Raw genomic sequence first — 22,982 nt, forward strand, 5'->3', positions numbered from 1 at the left:
GTTGGACTTAGTATTGTGTAGTATTTGTGTTTATGTTACATTAGTTTTTTGTAATCCCTGAAGATGCCTCAGTGACTGAGATGAAATATAGGAAGTATTTCTGTTTTAATTCTTTCTGAGTGCTGTATACAATCCATTAAGCCTCCAACATGTTGTCCTCACAGCACTTATGCCTCTACACACAGATTGTAAAAAGTTTGGGATGATTTGGGACATTTACCAAATTCAGCAGTACAAGAATTGGAGAAGTAGGGAAGGTAGGTGAATGGCTTTTTTTTGTGGGTTATGAAGCAACAGATCAATCCTGATGCCATAGTGTTGGGCAGAAGTTGCAACACCAATGTCTTTAGCTAGAGATCAGAATATATATGGCTGCTGTTTGGACAGATGCAGATTTCCTGCTTTTAGCTCTCTCAAAAGCAAAACTATCAACATGTCAATTTTTGACATGTTGATAGTTTTATTGCAGCTATTCTGGGCTTTGGTATAAGCATTATTGGTGGATGAAATTGTGGATGCCAGCTAGTTCTTATATGCTCGATTTTTCTCTTGTACAACTTTGACTCACCTGTGGGAGAACCAAGCCTTGGTTACAACTTTGCCACATGTTTTCCTTGCTAAATCAGCCAATGTTTACTCAGATATTGCCATTGAGTTCCTATGGTTTTGCTCTTTCTTTCAAGTGCTTCCATTTTTTTCCTCCACTAATATTTATATTTGAGGTTGAAAAGTCATTAGAAACTTAAAATTTAAAAAAAGTATCTGGTGTTGATGACATTATGTCAGAAATGCTCAAATATAAAGGTACAAAAGTTTTACAGTTGCTATGCTGCATAATTCAGAAAGCAGAATTCCAGGTGGATGAAGTACATCTGCCATTCTACCCATCTATAAAAAAGGGAAATAAAACTGTGAAATTGGAGGTAAGATTTATACAAGCATTTTGGAGAAGAGGCTAAGAAAAATGATAGAAAAACTTGGAAGAGTTGAGGCTATTATGGTAGCTAAATAACTGATATCAGGTTGAGATTTTCATTTAACAAAAATATGTATTAAAGTTTTGTAAATATGGTAAAAGTATACAACAAAGTGCCAAGAGGAAAAACTGTCAATATAAAGTGCATTTTATAGTTTACACTATTTAATAAAATATATCCAGTTAAACAATCAAGGCAAATCTCTCACTATTCCACAAACTACCCACAGTACTCCCCCCCGATCTTACAAAGATATCAGTAAGTCTCCTGGCCTGGATGGTATCTCTTCAGATGTACTCAAGGCTTGTGCTTCATTCTGTATTACATTTACAAACTGTCATACTCATCTATCATCTACTCACCAGCATAAAATAAAGCTTTCATTTCATGCTGGTGAGTCTGCTCTTAAAAAGGGAAATCCAAGTGAGACATCAGACTGTCATCCCATTGTTCTTACCTCAATACTTTTGCATAAATCAGTTAATAATGATCACCAGTGTAGATTCTGCTGTTCTCTTTTTTACAGCAGACCTCTGCATATCTTGCTTATCTTCACACACAGACTACTGAAAGATTTGAAGAACCTCATTATGGTCCCTGTTGATATTTCCATGGCATTTGATCAGGTCTGGTTTCATGGTCTTGTTACCAACTAGTATTTTATAGCTTCCTTTCTATTCTTTGTGAGTGGATTGCTCTCTTCCTCTAAAGTTGTTCATGCATATCATGGAGGATAGTATCCTCTTGTCTGAGTTTACCTCAATGCTGGAGTATCCCAAGATCTGTGCTTTCACTGCATTCTTCCTCTTATTCATTAATTGTCTTTCTGCTAACATCCACTCCTATTTATAACTTTGCTGATGACAGTGCACTCCATTCTTCTTCAAAACCTTGGAGTGCTGAAATAACTCGAGCTTCAAGATCTTGTATAACTATGCCTTAAACACTGATCCTCTTTCTATTCTCAAGTGGGGTGAAGATAATCTTGTAAATTTTATTGCTACCAAAATCCTGTCTTATTTCCTGAAGAACGACTATGCTTCAGTCTTCCTCACTTTTGATAACATTCTCTTTTCCAACTATGATCAGTTTTTCTTAAGGAGTTGACCTTAACATGTAACATCAAACATTCAAGGGTGGTTTGAAAGGTTCTCAGCCTAACAATAAAAAAAAAACAAATTTATAATTTCAATATTATTTTTAATTTTCAACATAATCTCCCTTAAGACTAATACATTTATTCCAGCAATGCTCCATTGCCATTATCCTGTCCCTGTAGTGGTTCTCAGTAAGATCTGCAAAATACCCCTCTACAGCTGCAATCACCTCTTGATTCAAAAAAAAACCACTGACTAGCAAGGAAGAGCTTTAGTTTTGGGAAGAGATAGAAATCAAGAGGGAGCCAAAACGGGGGAATAGGGTAGATGTTTCAACAATTCATAGTGCAGATCTTTTAATTTTCCCATTGCCAAAACACCTTTGTGGGCAGGTATATTCTCCTGATGAAATATGATTTTCTTTTCTTCTGCAAACTGAGTCTTTTCTCACGAATTTTTTCTTCTAGTCTGGTTAAAAGATTGGAATAATATTCCCCGGTTATTGTTTTACCCTTTTCAAGATAATTAATAAACAAAATGTCTTTAGCATCCCAAAACACCAATGCCATGACCTTTCCTGCTGATGGAACCGATTTTGGTGCAGAACAACCGCGTCCGTCCACTGTTTTGACTGCTGTTTGGATTCTGGTGTGTAATGGTGAATCCAAGTCTTATCCATAGTAATAAATTGATGCACAGAATCAGTTTTATTCTTGTTAAAATGCTCCAAGCACTGTTCAGAGATTTTCATGCGAGTGCATTTTTGATCTGCTGTGAGCAAGTGCAGCACCCATCTTGTGCAAAGCTCTTTCATTTGCAATTCTTCATGCAAAATGTATCCCACATGTTCTTTTAAAATGCCTATAGTCTCCGCAATTTTACGCACTTTAACTCACAGTCATCCAATACTCTATCGTGCACAACATTAATTGCACTTCCAATGATTTCTTGTGTTGTTACGCTTTTTGGACATCATTCACGTGGATCATCTTCAAGGCTGGTACGGCCATGTTTAAAGCCACCAGTTCATTTCTTAATTGTCTAAAACAAAGGAGAAGAGTGTCCATAAACTTTTATGAACTTCGAATGAATTTATTTTGGTGTTGAACCTTGTTTTATAAAGAATTTTATAACCTCATGATACTCAGTTTTATCCATTTCAAGGGATGGGATACAGACAACACTTTTGCTTCAGACTGCTGTATAAAACAAACTATTTGATAGAATGACTTGGAGTTTTGCTTGGATGTTTATGACAGGTGTACCAACTTAGAAAAAAAAATCGTGCTGATAGTGTTGCCATCTATGGTCGAGACTGAGAACATTTCAGACCACCCTCATATATGGTTTAGCTCCATATTTACTGAACTAACTTCTAATTCTCTTCCTTCAATCTGCTAACCTCTGTCCTTTAGAGCAGTTTTCCCCCTAATGAATACAACTACTAGTTCATCAAGAAACCCATTAATAGATTGCTTTCTTCTGGCATAGTTGCATGTGTGGAGTTGATATATAAAAAATCCAACCTAAAATCAGATTAATTTTGTAGTCAATATTAAAAAAAAAATGAAGCTGAAATTCTGGAAAATTGAAGTTGCTAAAACATGAAATTAGTTAAAATTTAACTTTACTTGTTAAGGAAATTTGGCTGGGTCATGCAACAATGCATAATTTCAGTGAAAAAAAAAAATTGGAGCATGAAATTAAAATTTTATTTCATTAGATTTTGTGTTTTGTTATAAATGCTATTATTTTGGTTCTAAACTGCTCTAAACAGCTCATTGAACACTTGGAATGGTGTCCTTAAGAGCAACCTAATTAATTGCACTTTTAATACCAAAGAGATGAGGTAAGCTAATTAATTGAGCAATCTCCCTCTCTTCACCCACTCCACACATACACACACATATCTGTTGACTCAGCTGTCTTGTGTGTTTCCTATAGATATTTTCATGATCAGTGTTCATCAGAATTGGTACTGTTAGTTCTCTCATTCTCTTCTAAATCTGTTATGACGTGCAGTAGCTAGTCACTCATCTTTCGCAGTTAAGCAAATACAGTCTTCTAGTCTCTCAGTCTAGTATTAATTTTGAGACTTTGCATGTGGAGAGTTGGTATCAGTATTAAAAAAAAATTAAACCTGAAATCAGATGACTTTTGTAGTCAACATTAAGAAAATTGTCCCTACCCTCTCTTTTTTCTTCCCAACTTCCTGCCTGTCTACAGTACTGTATTATAGACTAAACACTGTTATGATAATCTTACTTGTGAGATTACCATCATTCTGGTTTTGGAAGTAGCTATTCTTTTATATCAAAACACTTTTTTTTTTTTCCCTACTCATTTTTTTTGCATTCCTGTATTCTGATCCTGCCTTTTCTAATTAATGTTTTATTATAATTACATTATAATAAATTACAATCAATTTATTATAATATAATTATAATAAAACATTATAATTACATTAAATTCAGAAAATGATTTTTTTTCTGTTCTTACAAGAATAAAAATAGCGTATATCATAATTTTTTTATTGATTTATTCTTTTTTAGGCAATGAGATATGTAGGAGAACCATTTCCTGCTTTTTATGTGGATTCAAAAATTGAAGGACAGGTATTGAGACCTTAATTATATATTCAATTTGTTTAGCATTGCTTTAATGAAAGTAAAATAGTATTGTGGAAATAGTAATAAAATAAAATTTGTAAATTGACTTATTTACACACTTATTAACTCACTTCAGGTTATCATTACTGACTTGACACCAGGAGACTCAAGGCCCTCTCTGGTGACAATGCCACTGTCATGATTACCTCATTCATAATATTCTGAGTATTCACCTAATTAGATGTAATCAATTTTTATCTAATTAAAAAAAATTCAACAGAGATTAGGCTATAGTCAACAGTTCACCAAATTAGTTAATTTGTAGTTTGTTGTAGCAAGTGTAGTTTAACTTGTGTTCATGTTCCAAAGGTAATTCCTCCATCATGATAACTCAACCCCCCCCCCCCCCAAAAAAATAGATATTGTCAGTGAAATAAAAAAAAAAACAAACTAAAGATAGTGTGAAGTCTATTTTTCTATTTTTTAACATTATCTCTCTCATTAACATTACGAATACATTTTCTGCACTGGTGTAACACTTTATGTAATAGTTCTAGTACCCTTCTCATACTCCTGTGTTTCTTCATGCAGTGCAGAGGTAGCATTGAGTTCTGTTGCATACTTGTGATTAATAGTTTTTTGAAATGGATGCACATTACCGGGACAGTCTCTTCTGCATCTGCCACTTACATTCCATCCACGCTCATTAGAGTTATTTTTTTTTCTTTTACTTACAACATAACAATGGAATTCTTTTGGATTATCTCTATCATGCAGAACCAGTGTTTCTTTCCATATTGTCACTTAGGTTTCTGTACAATAGTTTTAACTTTTCTGGCCTGCACCATATAATTTTCATAACTGACATAATCTTTATGCACATGGTATCCCTTTTACATAATCTTTATCTTGAGAATCTCTTGCTTAATAAGATTGCACATTCAGTTCACCACCTGTTAATTCTTCAAATTCTTGGGATACGTTTCGATACATCTTCAGTATATATTTTTTTAATACTTCTTATGCACTGCCAGTGTCTTTTCCATGTAGGAAAGGATACCATGGAATTGAACTTGCCATTCCCCTCAGTTGGTCATAATTTCCTGCCTTGTAGTTGTACTTCAGCATGTAACCTTTTATGAATGGATTGTCTGTACACTTAGCTCTTTCCAGGTCAGTACAGCATAATCATTTTCACCAGCTGGAGGCAGAACAGTCACATCTTCAACTAAAATCCCTCTAATGCTATAATCAGGTTTAATATACTCTTTGACCTCAAATTCCATCTGTCACATTCTGCTTAAGGAAATGTCTCATAACAGCTTTAATAAATTCAACTTCATTCTTATGAGAATTCACTGCTGTTCAGTGCTCAGATAATTAAAATTCATTCACCCATGATAATTAATCATTTAGCACTCGTTAAGTTTATTTGGCAATACATTTCATTGTCACCTGAAACTGATCTACTAGTTCTCTAGTAACACTCCACCATTTATTTGATTTTATTAGACTCAACCTAAACAGAAGAAAAGAGATTGGTTTGATGAAGCTCTCCACACTCCACCATCCACACTTTCATGACACTCCACCATCCACACTTTCACGACACTCCACCATTTATTTGATTTTATTGGAATCCCCCTAAACAGAAGAAAAGAGGTTGGTTTGATGAAGTATGTGCCCATGCAGTAATAAAAAAAAATAAAGCATACAAAGAATTTACTGCAAGACTAACTAAGATTAAAGAAGGAAAATATAAAGAACTAAGATGAGAGGTAGATAAAATTGACTAAAACAAATCTAGGAAAAATGACTAATTCTTAATGAAATAATAGAACAAGAAATGAAGAACAAGGGTGATCTTAGACAAGCATATAACATAATTAAGTAAATTAAAGGAGGATATAAGCTTGGGCTAGATATAAGCAGAGATATACAAGAGAGCATGTTGGTAAATGAAGAAATAAATAAATAAAATGGAGAGAGTACTTCCATGAATGCGAATGTTACTCCTACTACTGAAAACTATTATTATTATTATTACACAGTATCTTCATGGAGTCTGGACACTCATTGTGGGACACCCAAACTAAATATTTTTCACACAAAACTTATCATACCTCTCCTTAAACTCTTTCACTGCCAAGGATTCACAACTAATTTTGAACTATTCTACTCATCTTACATTCTATCCCTGTAACTATATCATTTTCTGTCAACCAAGTCTTGCTAATACCTATAATTTTTTGCTGAGTTGATCTGACAAATGGCGAAACTCTTCTCCCTTATTTCTGTTAATTCTGGCTGTGAAATCACATTCAGTATTGCTTAATCTTTTCTGTATGCATATTCATTTATGATCATATATACATGCTTCTCATACATGCTTTTTCTCTTGATTATATCTCCTCCTAATATCTCTAGTTTCCCTGGTTTTGCACTTACAAACTCTCACATCTTTTCTCATTGCATATTTCTCACCCTTCAAATAATTTGTTCCTCCTATAACGATTGTCTCTTTCACTTCTTCCTTCTGCAAACTAACAGCTTCACACATCCTTGATCTTCACACCTGGGAAACATGCTTTCGTCACTTTCTCATTAAGTATACCTCTTGTCACTGAATCTCTATACAGCACCTTATCCTTATTTCCAGTTTCTGGCAGTTTCGTACTTCACCATTCACTTTTTCTTCCATTCTCCCACATGCTGAACCACACAACAATCATTTCTCCAGTTGATCTAATTCTGTTTTGTCCTGTGAAGGATGTAAGCATGCTGTTTTGCTTCTTACTATCACTTCATCCACATTACTTTCAGCCACTTCTGTCATGCTTTCATTCTATGCACTATTATTCACTACTTCCACATTCACCAAATCTCTTTTTCTGTCTTTCCTTACATTGTGAATATGTCATTTCATTTTCCTGCTTTCTATATGACGTGTATTTCTTGTGCTTGCACATGAAACATTTACTACATACTCTCTCTCTCTATCCATTCTCATTTTCGTACCATTATTCATTTGTTCTTGGAGTGAATGGATTATAGTTCACACTCTATATACCATTTATTATTGTAAAAGATGAATCTCTAAAGCTACCATTACAGCAAGAATTCAGCAATATAGTACATTCATTCAGGAACAATAAATCCTCCAGGAATAGATAAAATTCCTGTAGAGTTGCTGAAAGCAAGTGAAAGAAACTAGAAGACAATATGTAGAAATTTATTTTAACTACATTGAACAAAGAGCAAATGCTAAAAGAATGGAGTAAGAGTCTGATCTGCCTAATATATATAAAAAGAATGATAAAGCAGTTTGTGGAAATTACAGAGGTATTTCTCTATTATGTGAAACCTACCAACTATTTACTTCTGTATTGAAGAGAGATTATATCCACTTTATGTCTACCAAGCAGGTTTCAGGTTTAATCTATATATATCTGATCACCTGTAGATAAATCTACAGTTGATCAGATACATATACTTAAAGAATTATTAGAGAAATTTTGGAAATTTGACATAAATATTCATCAGATTTTTGTTGATTTTTAACAAGCATATGACAGCAGTGATAGAGAAAAATCATATGGAGATTATGATGCACTTTGGAACATCAGATATGCTAAGTAAGCCAGATAAGTGGAAAACTCAGAAGCACAGGTTTAAATTGATTTAACAGATACTTTTTCCATAACTCGAGGATTAAAACAGTGAGATAGTGTAGCTCACTACTTTTTTAACTTAGCTCTGGAATACATTATCTGATCATCGGCAGTAGATACTAAAGATATTAATAAACAAATCAGTGCAGATTGTTTCATATGCAGATGACATTAACATCATCAAGAACCCATCAAGAGCTGTTGATTATTAATACAACACAGAGTTAATTGATACTAGTGTGGAATTGTGATCCTTGAAATAGAAAAGTGGGAAGATTAAAATATTTAGGAGTAATGATCACAAAAAACCAGATGAGATGCAGAAGATCAGAATCGAAGAAATTGAGGTAATCAGGCTTTTTATTTTTTCTTGTGTGTTCAGCTTAAAAGATATCCACTGGAAGATTCAAGTACAGATATATAAATTAATAATTCATTCCATTGTTACCTATCTACAGATATGAAAACTGGATATTTTACAGTAAGGGTTAGGAATTGGATTTCAGCTTTTGAAAGGAAAATCCTTAGAAAAATGTTTGGCCTGGTGAAAGGTAATGGTCTTTGGAGAATCAGATACCTAACTCTATAAGGAACATATAGTATCTAGTGTAATCAAGTTCAAAAAGTTGCAGTAGGCAGGTAGAATATGGAAATCTTTTTCACATTAGATTATAATCTGGCTGAAGGATGATAATTATCAGTTATTTTGTGGATGGTGGTTTCTTTATGTCCATTAGGCAACAAAGTGATTCATATTTTATTTAATTCTTCTGATAGAGGAGTGCTGAAGAGTGAATTGTATGTGCTCTTCCAAGGCTTGAAAATACCTGTCTTGCATGAAGGATGATGTGAAGCTGGGTGGATACACCTTCCTGTAGATAAAAATTCAATATTTCCTATAGAGTTAGGGATTATTAAGATATCCAGAACAGAATGTTTTTGCTAGATTCACATTCAATAATGAAATTGATGCAGTTGTATAAGTTGTAATTCTGTTTCATTGTAGGACCAGACTATGAATATATCATCAGCAAAACATAGTCAGATATGAGGTTTACAAAAAATGGAGTTTCCAAGTTGAATTTCCAGTAGGTGAGACTGCCTGTGGCTGTTCTTTCTATTTGCTGATACAATTTGTTTTGCCACATGAAGTATCCTGCATTGATGGTAAATTTAACAACATCCTCAGCAAAATCATCTTGAACCAAAGAGTTTCTTGAAGAGATATGTTTGTAAATAGAGAAACCAAATTAAAAAAGAGCATAATTTCAAAGCCCAGCAAATTAATATCTTTAACTTCCTCCTTGAAGTCAATACTATTTTTAATGTAAGTGTTAATATATTGCCAGTAAGGTATCAAAGAAGCTTGAAAAGACATTTAACCAAATAATAGTAGGAGACCTGATGTAACCAACTTTGGACATTATGGATAATTACTTGTGTATCTTGTATATGGCTGAGTAGTGTCGACTATGTGGTGATTTAGTTGGAGTCATGTGAGTAATTATGTTTGTACATCTTTTAACTAATGCGTGTGTAAACCTCAAGCTAATAGAGCAATTTACTAGTTGGCTATTGCAAAAACAATAGAGATCTGCATGTAAACTTTGGCATAAAAATGTGTGATCGAAATTTGGAGCAGCATGCTAACATCAAATTTATGTGAAAATCAGCAAAATTGCCACTGAAACGTTGGAGTTGTTGAAAGTGGCATATGGCATGGATGCTCTGAAAAAGTAAAGTGTCTGAGTGGCATAAGAGATTCGTAGCTGTTCGAGAAGATGTGAATGACGACCCTAGACGTGGCAGCCAAAAACAAAAATGATGGACACAAATGTGAACAGAGTGCGAGATTTGGTATATTTTGACAGACGATTAAGTGTGCAATTAATGGCTGATGAATTTGAAAATGAGTCAAGAAACAGTCAGGGTAATTTTAACTGAAGAATTCGGTATGCAAAAAATTTCTGTGAAGAGTGTGCCTTGGATCTGGATGGATGAACAGATGCAGCAGCAGGTTCAAGTTGTGACTGATCTTTCTGCAAATAAGTACATGTTTTCGAGAGTAACATGACAAAACTTGGTGCTTCCAGTACGATCCCAAAACAAAATGCTAGAGCTTGCAGTGGAAAACCCTGAGTTCACCACGTCTGAAAAAAAAAAAAACCCTTTGCAGTTCAAGACCATTCTGGTTGTTTCTTTGATCATAAGGCAATAATCCACTATGAATTCATTGAACAGGGACAAACGGTCAACCAACAATGCTATTTATAGGTGCTGAAAAGATTAGGAGATTTTGTTCAGAGAAAAAGACCTGAATTGTGGCCTGACAAGTGGATCATGCATCATGACAATGCTCCACGCCATTGTGTGCTTATCATGAGAGTTTTTGGCAAAAAAATCGATTACCGAATTAAGTCATCCTGCTTATTCACCTGACTTAACTCCCTGTAATATCTGGTTGTTTCCAAAATTAAAGACTGTGCTAAAAGGACAAAGATTTTCTGACATTGCTGATATCCAGCATAATGTGATAAAGGAACTCAAGAGTATTCTGGAAAAAAGTTCCAGATCTGTTTCCCAAAATGGAAACACTGTCTAAACAAGTGTATAAATGCACAACAGGACTACTTTGAGCGCAACAGTAGCCACTAATGTATAGTTCTGAATGTAGGTTTTTTTTACAGGTGCATTCCCGGAATTAAATTGTTGCACCTTGTGTATATGTGGGGGATCGGGCACAAATAATTCAGTTTTTCAACATTGTTAGCATATAAAGAATTTGTTTTGTCCAATAATCTATTTAACTTGTTCATTTTTCTTTGAGTAATATACCTGCTACTTATACCATACATTGATTTGTTCTGTAATAAAACATTTTGTAATTATACTCAGTGGCATTACCTTAATCAACTTTTGTGATGACAATGCTAATGTTTCAGCCATTGGAATGAAGAGCATGTAGTTCTGAAAATGGAATATCTAAGAACGAGGCGTAGTTTTATATAAAATTTGTGCAATTTCAAAAAGGTTTGTTAGCTTCAATCTCTGATGCCTTTTACCACATCTACCATGAAGTGTGAATAAGGTATTTGTTGAGTAGATAATGCAGAGTCCAGACCTTTAGATAATATGCTTAACTCTTCACAAACAGAACTAGATGGCAGTCAAACAAAGTGATAAATTCATTGTTCTAACATTTCAAACTTGTGAATTAATCTAGTTTGCAATTTAAGTGTACCTGTTTAGCTGAGGAAAGAGAAATTCTTCATACTAAATCAAAAGATGATTAAGTTGGTTCTTCAGAAGATTTTCAAGCTCTCAGATTTTTAGCATTATTTGAAAAGAAAATCTTATTATAATGGATTTGATCTATTAATAAGGCCTTACTAGCTTTTTGATAAATTAATAGCCTGCTTGATTTTTATAAAATTATGAATAATATTAGCATTATGATAACACTTTAAAAGCATGAGTTTATGTAAACCCATTTTTTTTTTTAAATGCAGCTTTCCAAATCTTCTACAATACCATTCTGTCATAAGAATTATATAAAATACGAATCATTTTGGTGTCTAATGGATATAAAGAAACTACCATCCAGAGAATAATTGATAATTATCATTCTTCAACTAGACTGCAGTCTAATGTGAAGAGAATTTTCACACCCTATCTTAAAGAGGCTTCTGAACAAATAGGATTCTCTACATATAGTGTGTACACTACTTTCAAGCTAGCATGAAAGTTATCTTTCTTCTTGCCATCAACTAAAGATAAATTGCTCCATTATCCTTACTTGGTATCTATCAAGTACCCCATTTATGTTGACTTTGCTATTTTGAACAGGCTGGCCATTCTGCTAGGGTCAGAATTGAAGAATCCCAAGATTACATAAGATTTCTAGAATCTAGATGGCATGAGAAGCATGAAGTCATGCCTTCTTACGTCATCAACAGTAGACATTAGTGTTCATTGAAATCAAGCAAAAATGTTACACTATGGTAGATTTAAATTTGTCTGTTCCTTGAAATATGTGAAGCACTGTCATCATCCTAATCTTAATGTGCCTATCTCCACATTTTGGGAAGTAATAGCCATAAACTGGTCATAATTTTTATTATTATTATTTATTTATTTTTTACAAATGTACCAGACCTGGTGCCTTGAAATGTGATTCTTTGTTCCCTCTATGTGTAGAAATATAAGCAGAAGTCATATAGTAAACTCATAAAAAACTCATTTTAAAATGACTGGGACATAAGACATATTTCAGTGATTACACCACATTTTTTATTATTCAGTTATATAACATACTGAAATAATAGTTCCTGACAAGTTTCATAAATCGTAGGATTTACATCTTCAGGGGTGAATAGTATAACTTAAAGTTTAAACAAGAGAAATTAATAAATATAAATCATAACTCTGGCTATTCATAAACTCAAATAACAGAATGCAGATATAAAACGTTATTTATGTTGAACAATACTACACGATGTCACATGTTCTTGTTCTCGTTCATACAGTCTGAGCTCGGATTGAGTTGATTTTTTATTAGAGCTGACCACACTTAATGGAGAATTAAACCTTGATTTTTATTGCATTGGGTTGGGTTTTTCAGCATATTAGCAGCTTCTTTAAATTTTCTTATGTAGCAGTTGTTTTCTATGTATGACATCGTCTTTTTTGCCAGAGAACATCGTGTCCAGTGGAAGTGGTATAGAAAGCAAGACCCATTTTTTGTTCTCTTTTGCATTGTACGTCTTTTTGGTGTTCAGCCATGCGTATTTCTCCAGATCTTCCTGTCTGCCCTACGTAGCAAATCCCCCAAGAGCAATGGATTTTGTAGACTCCTGGTTTTTTAAGAGGATGATGAGGTGGTTTTGGTGGATGTAGGAATCTTGAGATTTTTTCCATAGGAAGGAAGGCTACTTTTATGTTGTGTTTGTTTATGAATTTGGCTAGCTTATCTGTAACATTTTTGATATAAGGAAGCGAGATTGCGTTTTTGTAATCCTCTTTTATTGTGTTGTTAGTTGGAGGCATTTTAAGGATTCTCTTGATGATTTTTGTTTCATACCCATTCTGTTAGAGGATTTATGTTAAGTATTTTAGTTCTTTATTACATGTTTCTTGTGTGCTGGAGATATTGTGTGCTCTGTCTCGAAGAGTTTTAATTAAGCTCATTTTTTGTGAAGGATGGTGGCGTGAGGCTGCATTTAAAACTCTTCCTGTGTTGGTCGGCTTCCTGTATACTGAGAAGGAGAGTTTATTTTCTTCATTTAATTTTTCCAAATAGCCAGGGGCTTCTGGTGGCTGCCAGGTCCAATGCCTGCTTGATCTGCATCTCGATCATAGCTTTCATCTCCTTCCTCAAGAAGACACTTCTGGAATTTATTCTGTACATGTAAGATTTGTTTGGAAAGCTTGCCGGATTCTATATCAAATCTTCATGCTTTCTTCTGTCAACGTCAAATTAGCTTCATTTTTGTATTCCCCAAAGGATCAACTTCCTTTTCTTTTCCATTCAGTAGTTTACAGAATTCCTTGTCTCTCATGTTATGGGCAAACAAGTAGATTTGTGCAGGTTCATTTAGTTTGATCACCAAGAATATATTCAGTTTCACGAGTCAGATAAATCAAGTTTTGATGGTTATGCCCTTCCCACCAGACGTTATTATATAAACTTGTGTAGCTCTTATTGACTATGCTAGTTAATTTAATGGTATTGATTCACCAAATGAATTTCGTTAGGAATGACTTAAACCTTTTTTTCTTTTTCTGTAGAACATAAAGAAAAAATTTTCTTCCTGTTCTAAATGACATTATAGATCAAATTGAATTCTCCTATGTGTCACATCATATATTCTTACACACAGTTATTTTTAATTGTTTTATTTCTCTAAGTGATTTAACATTGATAATAGTCAAGAAATGTGACAATTTTGCACCATTAAAAAGTGTATTTTTTATGTAAGTGAATTCTTTCTTTTTATTGTTCTGCATATTCTTTGTTCTCTTCATGTAGAGATCCAATAATTCAAAAATTATGTAAGCTGTGCTATTATTTTAGAGAAATCTTTAGTTTTCTTTTTATTTACAAGAAATTTTCATGATTTTGCATCTTATCATTTAGAACTTTTAATAGATTCTCATGTGATGGACCAGAAGGCTTGAAACCAGTCATCTGTGAGTCTGCTATTTTCTGAATGCTAACAGTTTGTTTATCATGATTTGTTTATATTTTTTTATCCTGAGAGTCCATTTATGATTAATTTTTAAATACACATATATGTCCATTCAAGTCATGATGTGTTTATCTCTCAAGCAAAGTATAGGCTTGAAGTTCAACATGATTCATATATTTCCTTGATTTTTGGGTTGTTAAATGAGTATTGAGTAAGTTGAATTAAGTGAATTCAAGTATTCTTGAAATTGGACTTGCAGTGTGCTATACATAAATTGTTTGTACAGTATATGGTGCGCTATTTGGAACTCTTCTCATGACATCTTGAAATACTGTACTGGTAAGTAAAATATGATACCATTCTCACAGAGGTGCTATTTGAATTACTATTCTTACAATTAATCTAATGATGTTTGACAAATAAAAATGTGAAATAAATTTGTTTGGTATAAGCTGTGCTACATACTAACTAACCTGAAAGACAGGAAACCTGCTTCTTTGGATCATTTCTCATGACCTATTGAAATATAGTGTTAGCAAGTACTCTTTTTGGATAGGGAGCTACTTGAATTTTTAATTTTATTTTATTTTTGTTTTATACAGAAACCCATCCACAAGAGGTTGGTCAGTTTTAAATACACTAGTACTGTGGATGGGCAAGAAAGAACTTGCTCGTGTTTACCTTTAAGAGTTGTGAACACGATCACAGACTGTTCCAGAGGGCAGCAGTGGAAGGGATGAACAAAGAAAGGATAGAAATTTGTTCTGCAGATTTGGAGATGCACCGTGATGGAGTGTTGATTAGTTGCTACATGTGTTTGAATGGATTTGAAAGTGGGGATATTATTGGTGATAATTCTAATGAACAGTGGCTGTTCATCAGAAATATTTGTGGTAGATGCAAGCAGTGAAAACTGAATACCTGTGTGAAAGTGAGTCCAGCAAATTAATGAATGAGGGATCATTGATCAAGCTGACATCTGAACACTTTCTGGATAGAGTTCAGTATCTTTAGGAAGCTCTTAGAGGAACCATACAAGATATGAGAGTAATATTCATGGTGGGATGGATTTGTGATTTGTATAAAGTTAGAGATTGTTTGGAGTTAAAGTGATGCCTAAAGTGAAAAACTAAACCTAATTTTTGATGTTAGTGTTATCCCAAGAAGATAGATCTCATCATGTATAGGTTTTGGGTGTTATCAAAATTGACAAGATTATCCAAACCCCACTGAATGTTTTGGAGATCTGTATTTAAGGTGGTAGTGGTTAAGACTCAGGAGATTGTGGTGATTTATGCATTGCTAGGTTTGTCAAATGTGAAAAGGTGGAGTGCAATGTGCTGTCGTCAGCAAAACTATGCATTGGGTTGATAGTCTGTTGGAGTAGGTCATTTATATATATATATATATGTATATATTTAAATGAATTTTAAATGAAAGTTCTCTTTTAAATGACCAGATGAGCTAAAAAAAGAAATTAATTGCATTTCTCTTATCTTTAAACAAAATGGATATTCTGAAAAAATGATTAAGAAATTTCTTCTGGATCCTAGGCAATGTACTACGGAAACTACTGATTTTAAAGGTAGCATCTCAGTAACTTACATTAGTTCTGTCTCCAATAAATTGGCTAAAGTCCTTAAAAAATACAACATCAGGACGTTTTTCACTACACTCCCTAAAGTCCTTTCTCTTATAAGCCACCCGAAGCCTATTCATCACAACCTGAAATATCCAGGTGTTTACAAGTTTTACAAGTTATGGTGCGATTGTAATATTCCTTATTTTGGACAGACTAACAAATCTGTTGAACTTCGTATTGAGGAGCATAAGAGAGACATCTCCTATAAAAGATCACGTGCATCTGCCCTATCCAGTCATGTTCTTTTCTCCAACAATCCTCATGATGATCTACAGAGTCACTCAGTTTGCTCGGATAAATCTGAAAACATTTTCTGTTGCAGTGATAAGTTTGAGAGGAAAATTGTGGAGTCCAGGGAAATCCTAAATCCTGAACATTTGAACAGCAGTTTGAGTTGCAACATCCCTGATAGCCATGTTGCAGTTGTTGAATACTGGCATTCACGAGAACTTGCAAGCTCGTGTGCAACAAACAATAGCGTGCTAGATAGAACAGCTAGAAAAATACAAAGTTTTTGTGTCAATTATGTATTGCATTTTTTTCCTGTAATTCTCAGTTTTTTTGTAACCTCAATTTTTATTACTGTGTTGTTCTACCTTTAGTGGATACCTGAAGAAGGCTGTAAAAGGCTAAAACTAGTTGTATCATTTTCATTAAAACTTCATATTTTATCTCGGTTTAACATAAGTCATTTACCATAAGTCATTAAATATTTATTCTGTAAAATATATATATATATATATATATATATATATATATATATATATATACAAGGTGGTTCAAAATTCCACATATAAACTTTGAGGGGAGGTAGAGAACATCAAAATCAACTATATTCACATAGGAAAACATGACTTGAAACGCCACCCGAAAGTGATAGGTGGAGCTGTTCGCCAGTGCTCCAGGTGAGCAGTTGGGGCTTCCTCATTCAAGGTTTCAACGTCATATGAAGAACATGCATCAGTTTTACAAACACTGAGATGGCAGACATGCACCTCATGTTACCATATTATGTATCCAACTACTATTGAACTGTTCAGTTATGCCTAATAAAGTTTTTTTATGCTACTTACTGCCTCATGTTATTTTCTGTATCTTTGTGTCCCTGTTAGTACCTTCCAGCGGCATTTCCGGTCATGCTTTCCTATGTGAATATGGTTGATTTTGATGTTCTCTACCTTTCCTCAAAGTTTGAACCACCCTGTGTGTGTGTGTGTGTGTGTGTGTGTGTACACACACACACACACACACACACACACACACACACACACACACACACACACACACACAGGGTGGTTCAAACTTTGAGGGAAGAGAACATCAAAATCCTAAAGGTTAAATGGTAGTTTACTCCCTGAAGTGAGTCTCTGGGCAGAAAACTGGCAATCCCACTGCAGAAATCAGACCAAATGATGGGAGTTTACTTAACACTCCGTTTTGCAAGACCACCCAGTCAAAAGCCTTGGAGTTAACAAGGGCAACCACTCGAGACTTGCCAAACTTTACCATGGTATTTGTCCAGATATGGGTGGCATTAGTGATTAGATCACTTGTTGACTCAATGATGGAATCCATACTGCAGTCATTTATTAGATCAGTCTTGAAGATAGCATCGCAGAAGTGTGTTGATAGATCTTTTCATTACTTTGTAAAGAAATAAAGTAAGAATAGTTTGAGTGCATCGATTTCATGCTTTTTTTAGAGATAGGTTAAGCATGGGCTAATTTCCAGACTCTAGTGAAGATGTAATAAGACAATGTAAAAAGATAATACAGAATGGGAGTCAACTCCCATTTAACCTTTAGGATTCTTGGCAGCATAGAACTTTGGAACAGTCGGATATATTCTATGAGGGCCGGAAGATTTTTTTCTTTGGTATCCATTTTGAGCAAGATCTTCATGATCTCTTGGTGAAAGAATGCTGGACATTAAGTGTGGGGGGTGCATGGAATGGTTGGGGTATACATTTACTAAAATCAACAGTACAAGAGTTGGAGGGAAAATAGGCAGCAAGAAGCTGTCTTTTTTTTTTTTTTTTCCAGACCACAACTAAGTCTATATAAATCCCCATATCTGTCCAACCATGAAATAGTGCTCCCATATTTGGGATGGTATACCAAAATCTCTCTGAGATTGCTAGATTCTATCCAGAAGATGGCATTATGATTAATGATCCCTCTCTCTCACATTCCATATCAGTCCTTCTCTCAGAGATGTTCAGTTTCTGTCTTGTACCTCTTCTACAGATACTTTCAGGAATAATGCTTTACTGAATTGGCCAATATTATTCTTCCATTTTCCTTCAAAATCATTAAAACAAGAGCACTGCTAATCAACTTTGAAAGAGGAGGCAGTGAACCAAGTTCATTGCCTCCTCTTTTATTCCCTTTACTTCTGTTCTGGAAACAATCTTCTCCTCCCACTCTGCCTTCCCCAAAGAATACAATGTTTAGCTGGTTAAACAAAATATAAACAGAGTTTTTCCTTCTTCATATCCTCTTGCTGATGCATGGCACTAATCTGCTGTAGATCTTGTGACCTTTTGTGTGTCGATCAGATAGCCTTTAAAGGAATGCGGAGAACCGACCAAGGCTTCTGATCTAATGTCCAATCCTCACCTTCTAATGGTGCACCCTGTTTGGTATCTTTCTGGATACTGAACGAACGAGGATGGGCTGACAATTTGGGATATAGCCGACCAAATTGTATTCTTATTGGTTAAACCAAAATACAGAATGATGGTACAACATGACAAAATTTCAGGCCAGCTGGGGCATCGCCCGGTTAAACAAGGCCTCCTGTTGTTTTCGCCAGGGAACCAAGGCAAACAGCTAAAAGTCAGCTACTGGAACAAATCTGAAAACACACCCCAACTCAACATCACCAAAGATCGGTACTATCAACATAAGAAGCCTGAATGGCAAAGAAATGGAGCTAGCTGAGGAATTAGATAAGTACCAGATCGACATAATAGCGGTGACTGAAACAAAAAACACAAAAATTGGTGAGATCTTTCTGAGCAAAGTGTTATATTCAGGCAATGACAATCAAGGAAAAGAAGGAGTAGCCATAGTATTCAACACAAAATACAAGGCTAATCTTCTTGAATGGTAGGCAGTCTCAAGTGGAGTAATGTGGGCAAATATGAGAATGGGGAACTGGACAATGACACTTATTTGTGCCTATGGTCCCACAGAAGGTTCTACTAAGGTAGAAGTGAAGGAATTTTTTGAGGCTTTAGAAAAAGCAACTGACACAATGAAAAAGGAAAAGTTGGTCCTTGTTGGGGATCTGAATAGCAGAGTAGGAAATGATTGTCAGACATATAAAAATATTTTGGGAAAATTTGGAGAAAAGAGCAAAGCTAATAATAATGATAAATATCTGTTGGATTTCTGCTTAGGACATGGACTGGTTATTACTAACACTATGTTCCAACATAAAAATGTGCACAAATTCACATGGAGAGAAGAGGCAAGGAATAGGAAACGTCTCATTGACTATGTTATTGTTGATAATGATGTTTTTTCCCTGGTGCCAAACACCAAAGTGTACAGAGGATTTGTAATTGGAAGTGATCATCATTTAGTCTTGAACAGGATAAAATTGAATTTCATATTAAGAAGAACATGTAAGAAAGTTTTAAAACGAAGTAAAAGTTGGGCAGCTCTCAAATGCAAACTGTAGACTAAAATACACAAAGATTATTGAAGAAAAAATGAAAGCGTTTGAGAACGAACCAAACCTTGGAGATTCAGTGGCAAGATTCAAGAAAACCCTAATTGATTCAGCTAGAGAAGCATGTGGTGAAATTGTCTGCAAGGATAGAAAAATGAGAACTCCATGGTGGACACAGGAAGTTAAAGAGGCAGTGAAGGAAAAGAAGAAAGCATATCAAAAGTTCCTGGTAAATAAGTCAGCTTGTGCTCTTAGAGAATACAGAGACAAAAGTAAGAAAGCTAAACACTGTGTAAAACTAGCGAAACAAAAGTCATGGAAGGACTTTGGCAAGAATATAGAAAATAAATATCAAGAAGGTGGGAAAATATTCTGGAGGTTGTTGAAGAAACTTAGAAATGGAGGAAAGAGTGCTGTAAAAGGAGTTAGAGATGAAAATGGGAGAAAAAGATATCCTTGAAGTATGGAGTAATTACTTTGAAAAACTGCTAAATGAAACGAGCAGTGATGACAGCAGAGTGGTAAAAACCACTGACCAGGCATGCATATTTTCAGAAATACATATCCATACTTGAAGTAGAAAAAGCCATCAAAGGCTTGAAATGTGGAAAGGCAGCAGGAGTAGATGATATTCGACCAGAAATGCTGAAGTATGGTGGTATTAAAGTCTTCCAGTGGCTACACTGTATAGTGCAGAAGGCCTGGACAGAAGGACAAATTCTTGATGATTGGAGTAAGCTCTCATAGTACCCATATATAAAAAGGGAAATAAAACTGAATGTGAGAATTACAGAGGTATTTCCCTACTGAGTGTTCCTGGTAAGATCTATACAAATATACTTGAGAAATGGTTCAGAAGAATTGTAGAAGAAAAGCTTGGTGAATCAAGATGGATTCAGGTCAAATAGAGGCTGTCAGGATCAGATCTTCACTTTACGACAAATAGTCGAGAAATCATGGGAATATAATAAAGATCTGTATTTAAGTTTTGTCGATTTGGAAAAGGCATATGACAAGGTTCCAAGAGAGAAGCTGTTCAATATGCCACGGTTATATGGTGTCAATGGGGCATTATATCAAGCAATACTTAGTCTTTATTTGAGTTGTAAGTCAGCAGTTACAATTGAAGGAAGTACAGGAAGATGGTTTAATGTTAAATCTGGTGTGAGACAAGGATGTACATTATCCCCTCTGTTATTCATTATCTACATGAATCACATTATGAAGGAAAGTGGTATTAAACATGATATCAAAATTGAAGATGTCAACTCTTTGCTTTCTGTGGATGATGTTATACTTCTAAATAAATCCGCTACAAGTCTGCAAGATTCACTGACTAAATTTAATAACTGTTGTAATAGATATGGTATGACTTTCAGCAATAAAAAGACGACAATGAAAATAGGCAAAATCATTGAAAATGTCAACTGTGTTATGAATGGAGAACCTGTTGAACAAGTAAAACATTTCAGCTACTTAGGCACGATTTTTACTGAAGATGGTAAATTAAATATAGAAATAGACAACAGAATCAGTAAAGCTGGTATGGTGGGAAGTCAACTGAATAAATTCATATGGAATAAGAGAGAAATTAGTCGGAACACTAAATTAGCTCTATACAAGACAGTGTTCAAACCAGTTTTAACTTATGGATCTGAGAGCTGGGTCAGAAGTAAAACACTTGATTAAAGACTAGAGACCACAGATATGAGAGTCCTGAGAAAGATTATAGGCATGAACAGATGGCACCAATGGCAATATCCTATTAAAAACGAAAATATTACGAAGAACTTGACATTGTGAGCATCCAGGAATGCATTAGCAGAGCTAATCTCAGGTGGCATAGTTACTTAAACAGAATCGGCGATGAAAGATTGGCAAAACAAGTGTTCTCTGCCAGGTTGGCAGGAAAACGACCCAGAGGAAGGCCAGGATACAGGTGGATTGATACGGTACAAAGTGCCTTAGACGATAGAAATATAAGATCTGATAATGTTGGAGTCTTGACAAGTAACAGACTGATTTGGAGGAAAATTGTAGATAGGAAGTTAATAATGAGGTAAATTTTTCATGTAGTACTATCATATCTTGTACACCCTTGAGGATACATGGCATGAATTTGATGATGATGAACTCTATGCAAATCGAAGATCTCTCCAACAATGGAATATGCCTCCTACATTTGGGATAGTGTACCAAAATCCTCTCTAAGATTGCTCGATTCTATCCAGAAGAGGGCAGTATGGTTTATTAATGAACTTCTCTCACATTCCATGTCAGTCATTCTCTCAAAGATATTCGGTATGTATATATCATCATCAGCCATTGTCAATCCACTGCTGGATGAAGGTCTTTCCAAGATTACTCCAAAACTATCTGTCCATGGCTCTCTATTTCCCATGCGACTCCTGAAAATCTGATCATATCATCAATCCCCCATGATTTAGGGCAGTGTCGCAGTCATTTTTCCTCTTGTGGAATCCAATCCAGTACTTCTTTTGTCCATTGTTGATCTTGTCCTTGAGCAATATGCCTCGCACATTGCCACTTCAAATGTTTCACTCTTCCTATGATGTCAAAGACTTTGGTTTGATTTATTATCCATGTATTCCTTTTGTGATCCAGTCTTGCAATTCCAAGCATACCTCTTTCCATACTAAATTGTATTGTTCTTAATTTTTAAATTTCGTTTGCATTTATGGTCCATGTTCACAGCCATATGTCAATATAGGAAGAATATGTGTGTTGAGGCTTAAGTGCTGTGAAGAATTCATGTAGGAAGTTTAATGGAATATTATCAGCACTGAGAAAGGATTGAAACTAATTTTAATTAGTTTGAATCCTTTCTCAGTGCTGATAATATTCCATTAAACTCCAACATGAATAGGAAGAATACATTGGTTAGAAACTTTTCTCTTCAGTCCTAATGGTAGTTGGCTTTTGAATATTGAATGTAATTTTCCAAATACTTTCCACCAAAGCATTGTGCATCTTTTAATTTCATCCATGACATTTTGTTCCATTGATATCTGTTGCCCTAAGTATATGTACTGATCTTGTTTAATTTCATCATTATTGATTTTTATTATTTCTGGTTGGACATAGTTATTGAAAATAACT

The 22,982-nt window shown here is 34.6% G+C and overlaps 1 protein-coding gene across 1 annotated transcript in view; it reads left to right on the forward strand.

Moving 5' to 3' along the window:
- AsnRS (asparagine--tRNA ligase) overlaps positions 1-22,982 on the forward strand; it is a 285,820-nt gene that overhangs the window by 24,436 nt on the left and 238,402 nt on the right. Inside the window, exon 3 of the mRNA XM_090406589.1 lies at positions 4,627-4,689. Within this exon, the coding sequence (XP_090262715.1) occupies positions 4,627-4,689 (63 nt within the window). The remainder of the gene's footprint in view (positions 1-4,626; positions 4,690-22,982) is intronic.

Source organism: Typopeltis vanoorti, chromosome 16, assembly GCF_054136105.1.
Source record: "Typopeltis vanoorti isolate ZY-2024b chromosome 16, IOZ_Tvanoo_1.0, whole genome shotgun sequence".
Taxonomy (NCBI): domain Eukaryota; kingdom Metazoa; phylum Arthropoda; class Arachnida; order Uropygi; family Thelyphonidae; genus Typopeltis; species Typopeltis vanoorti.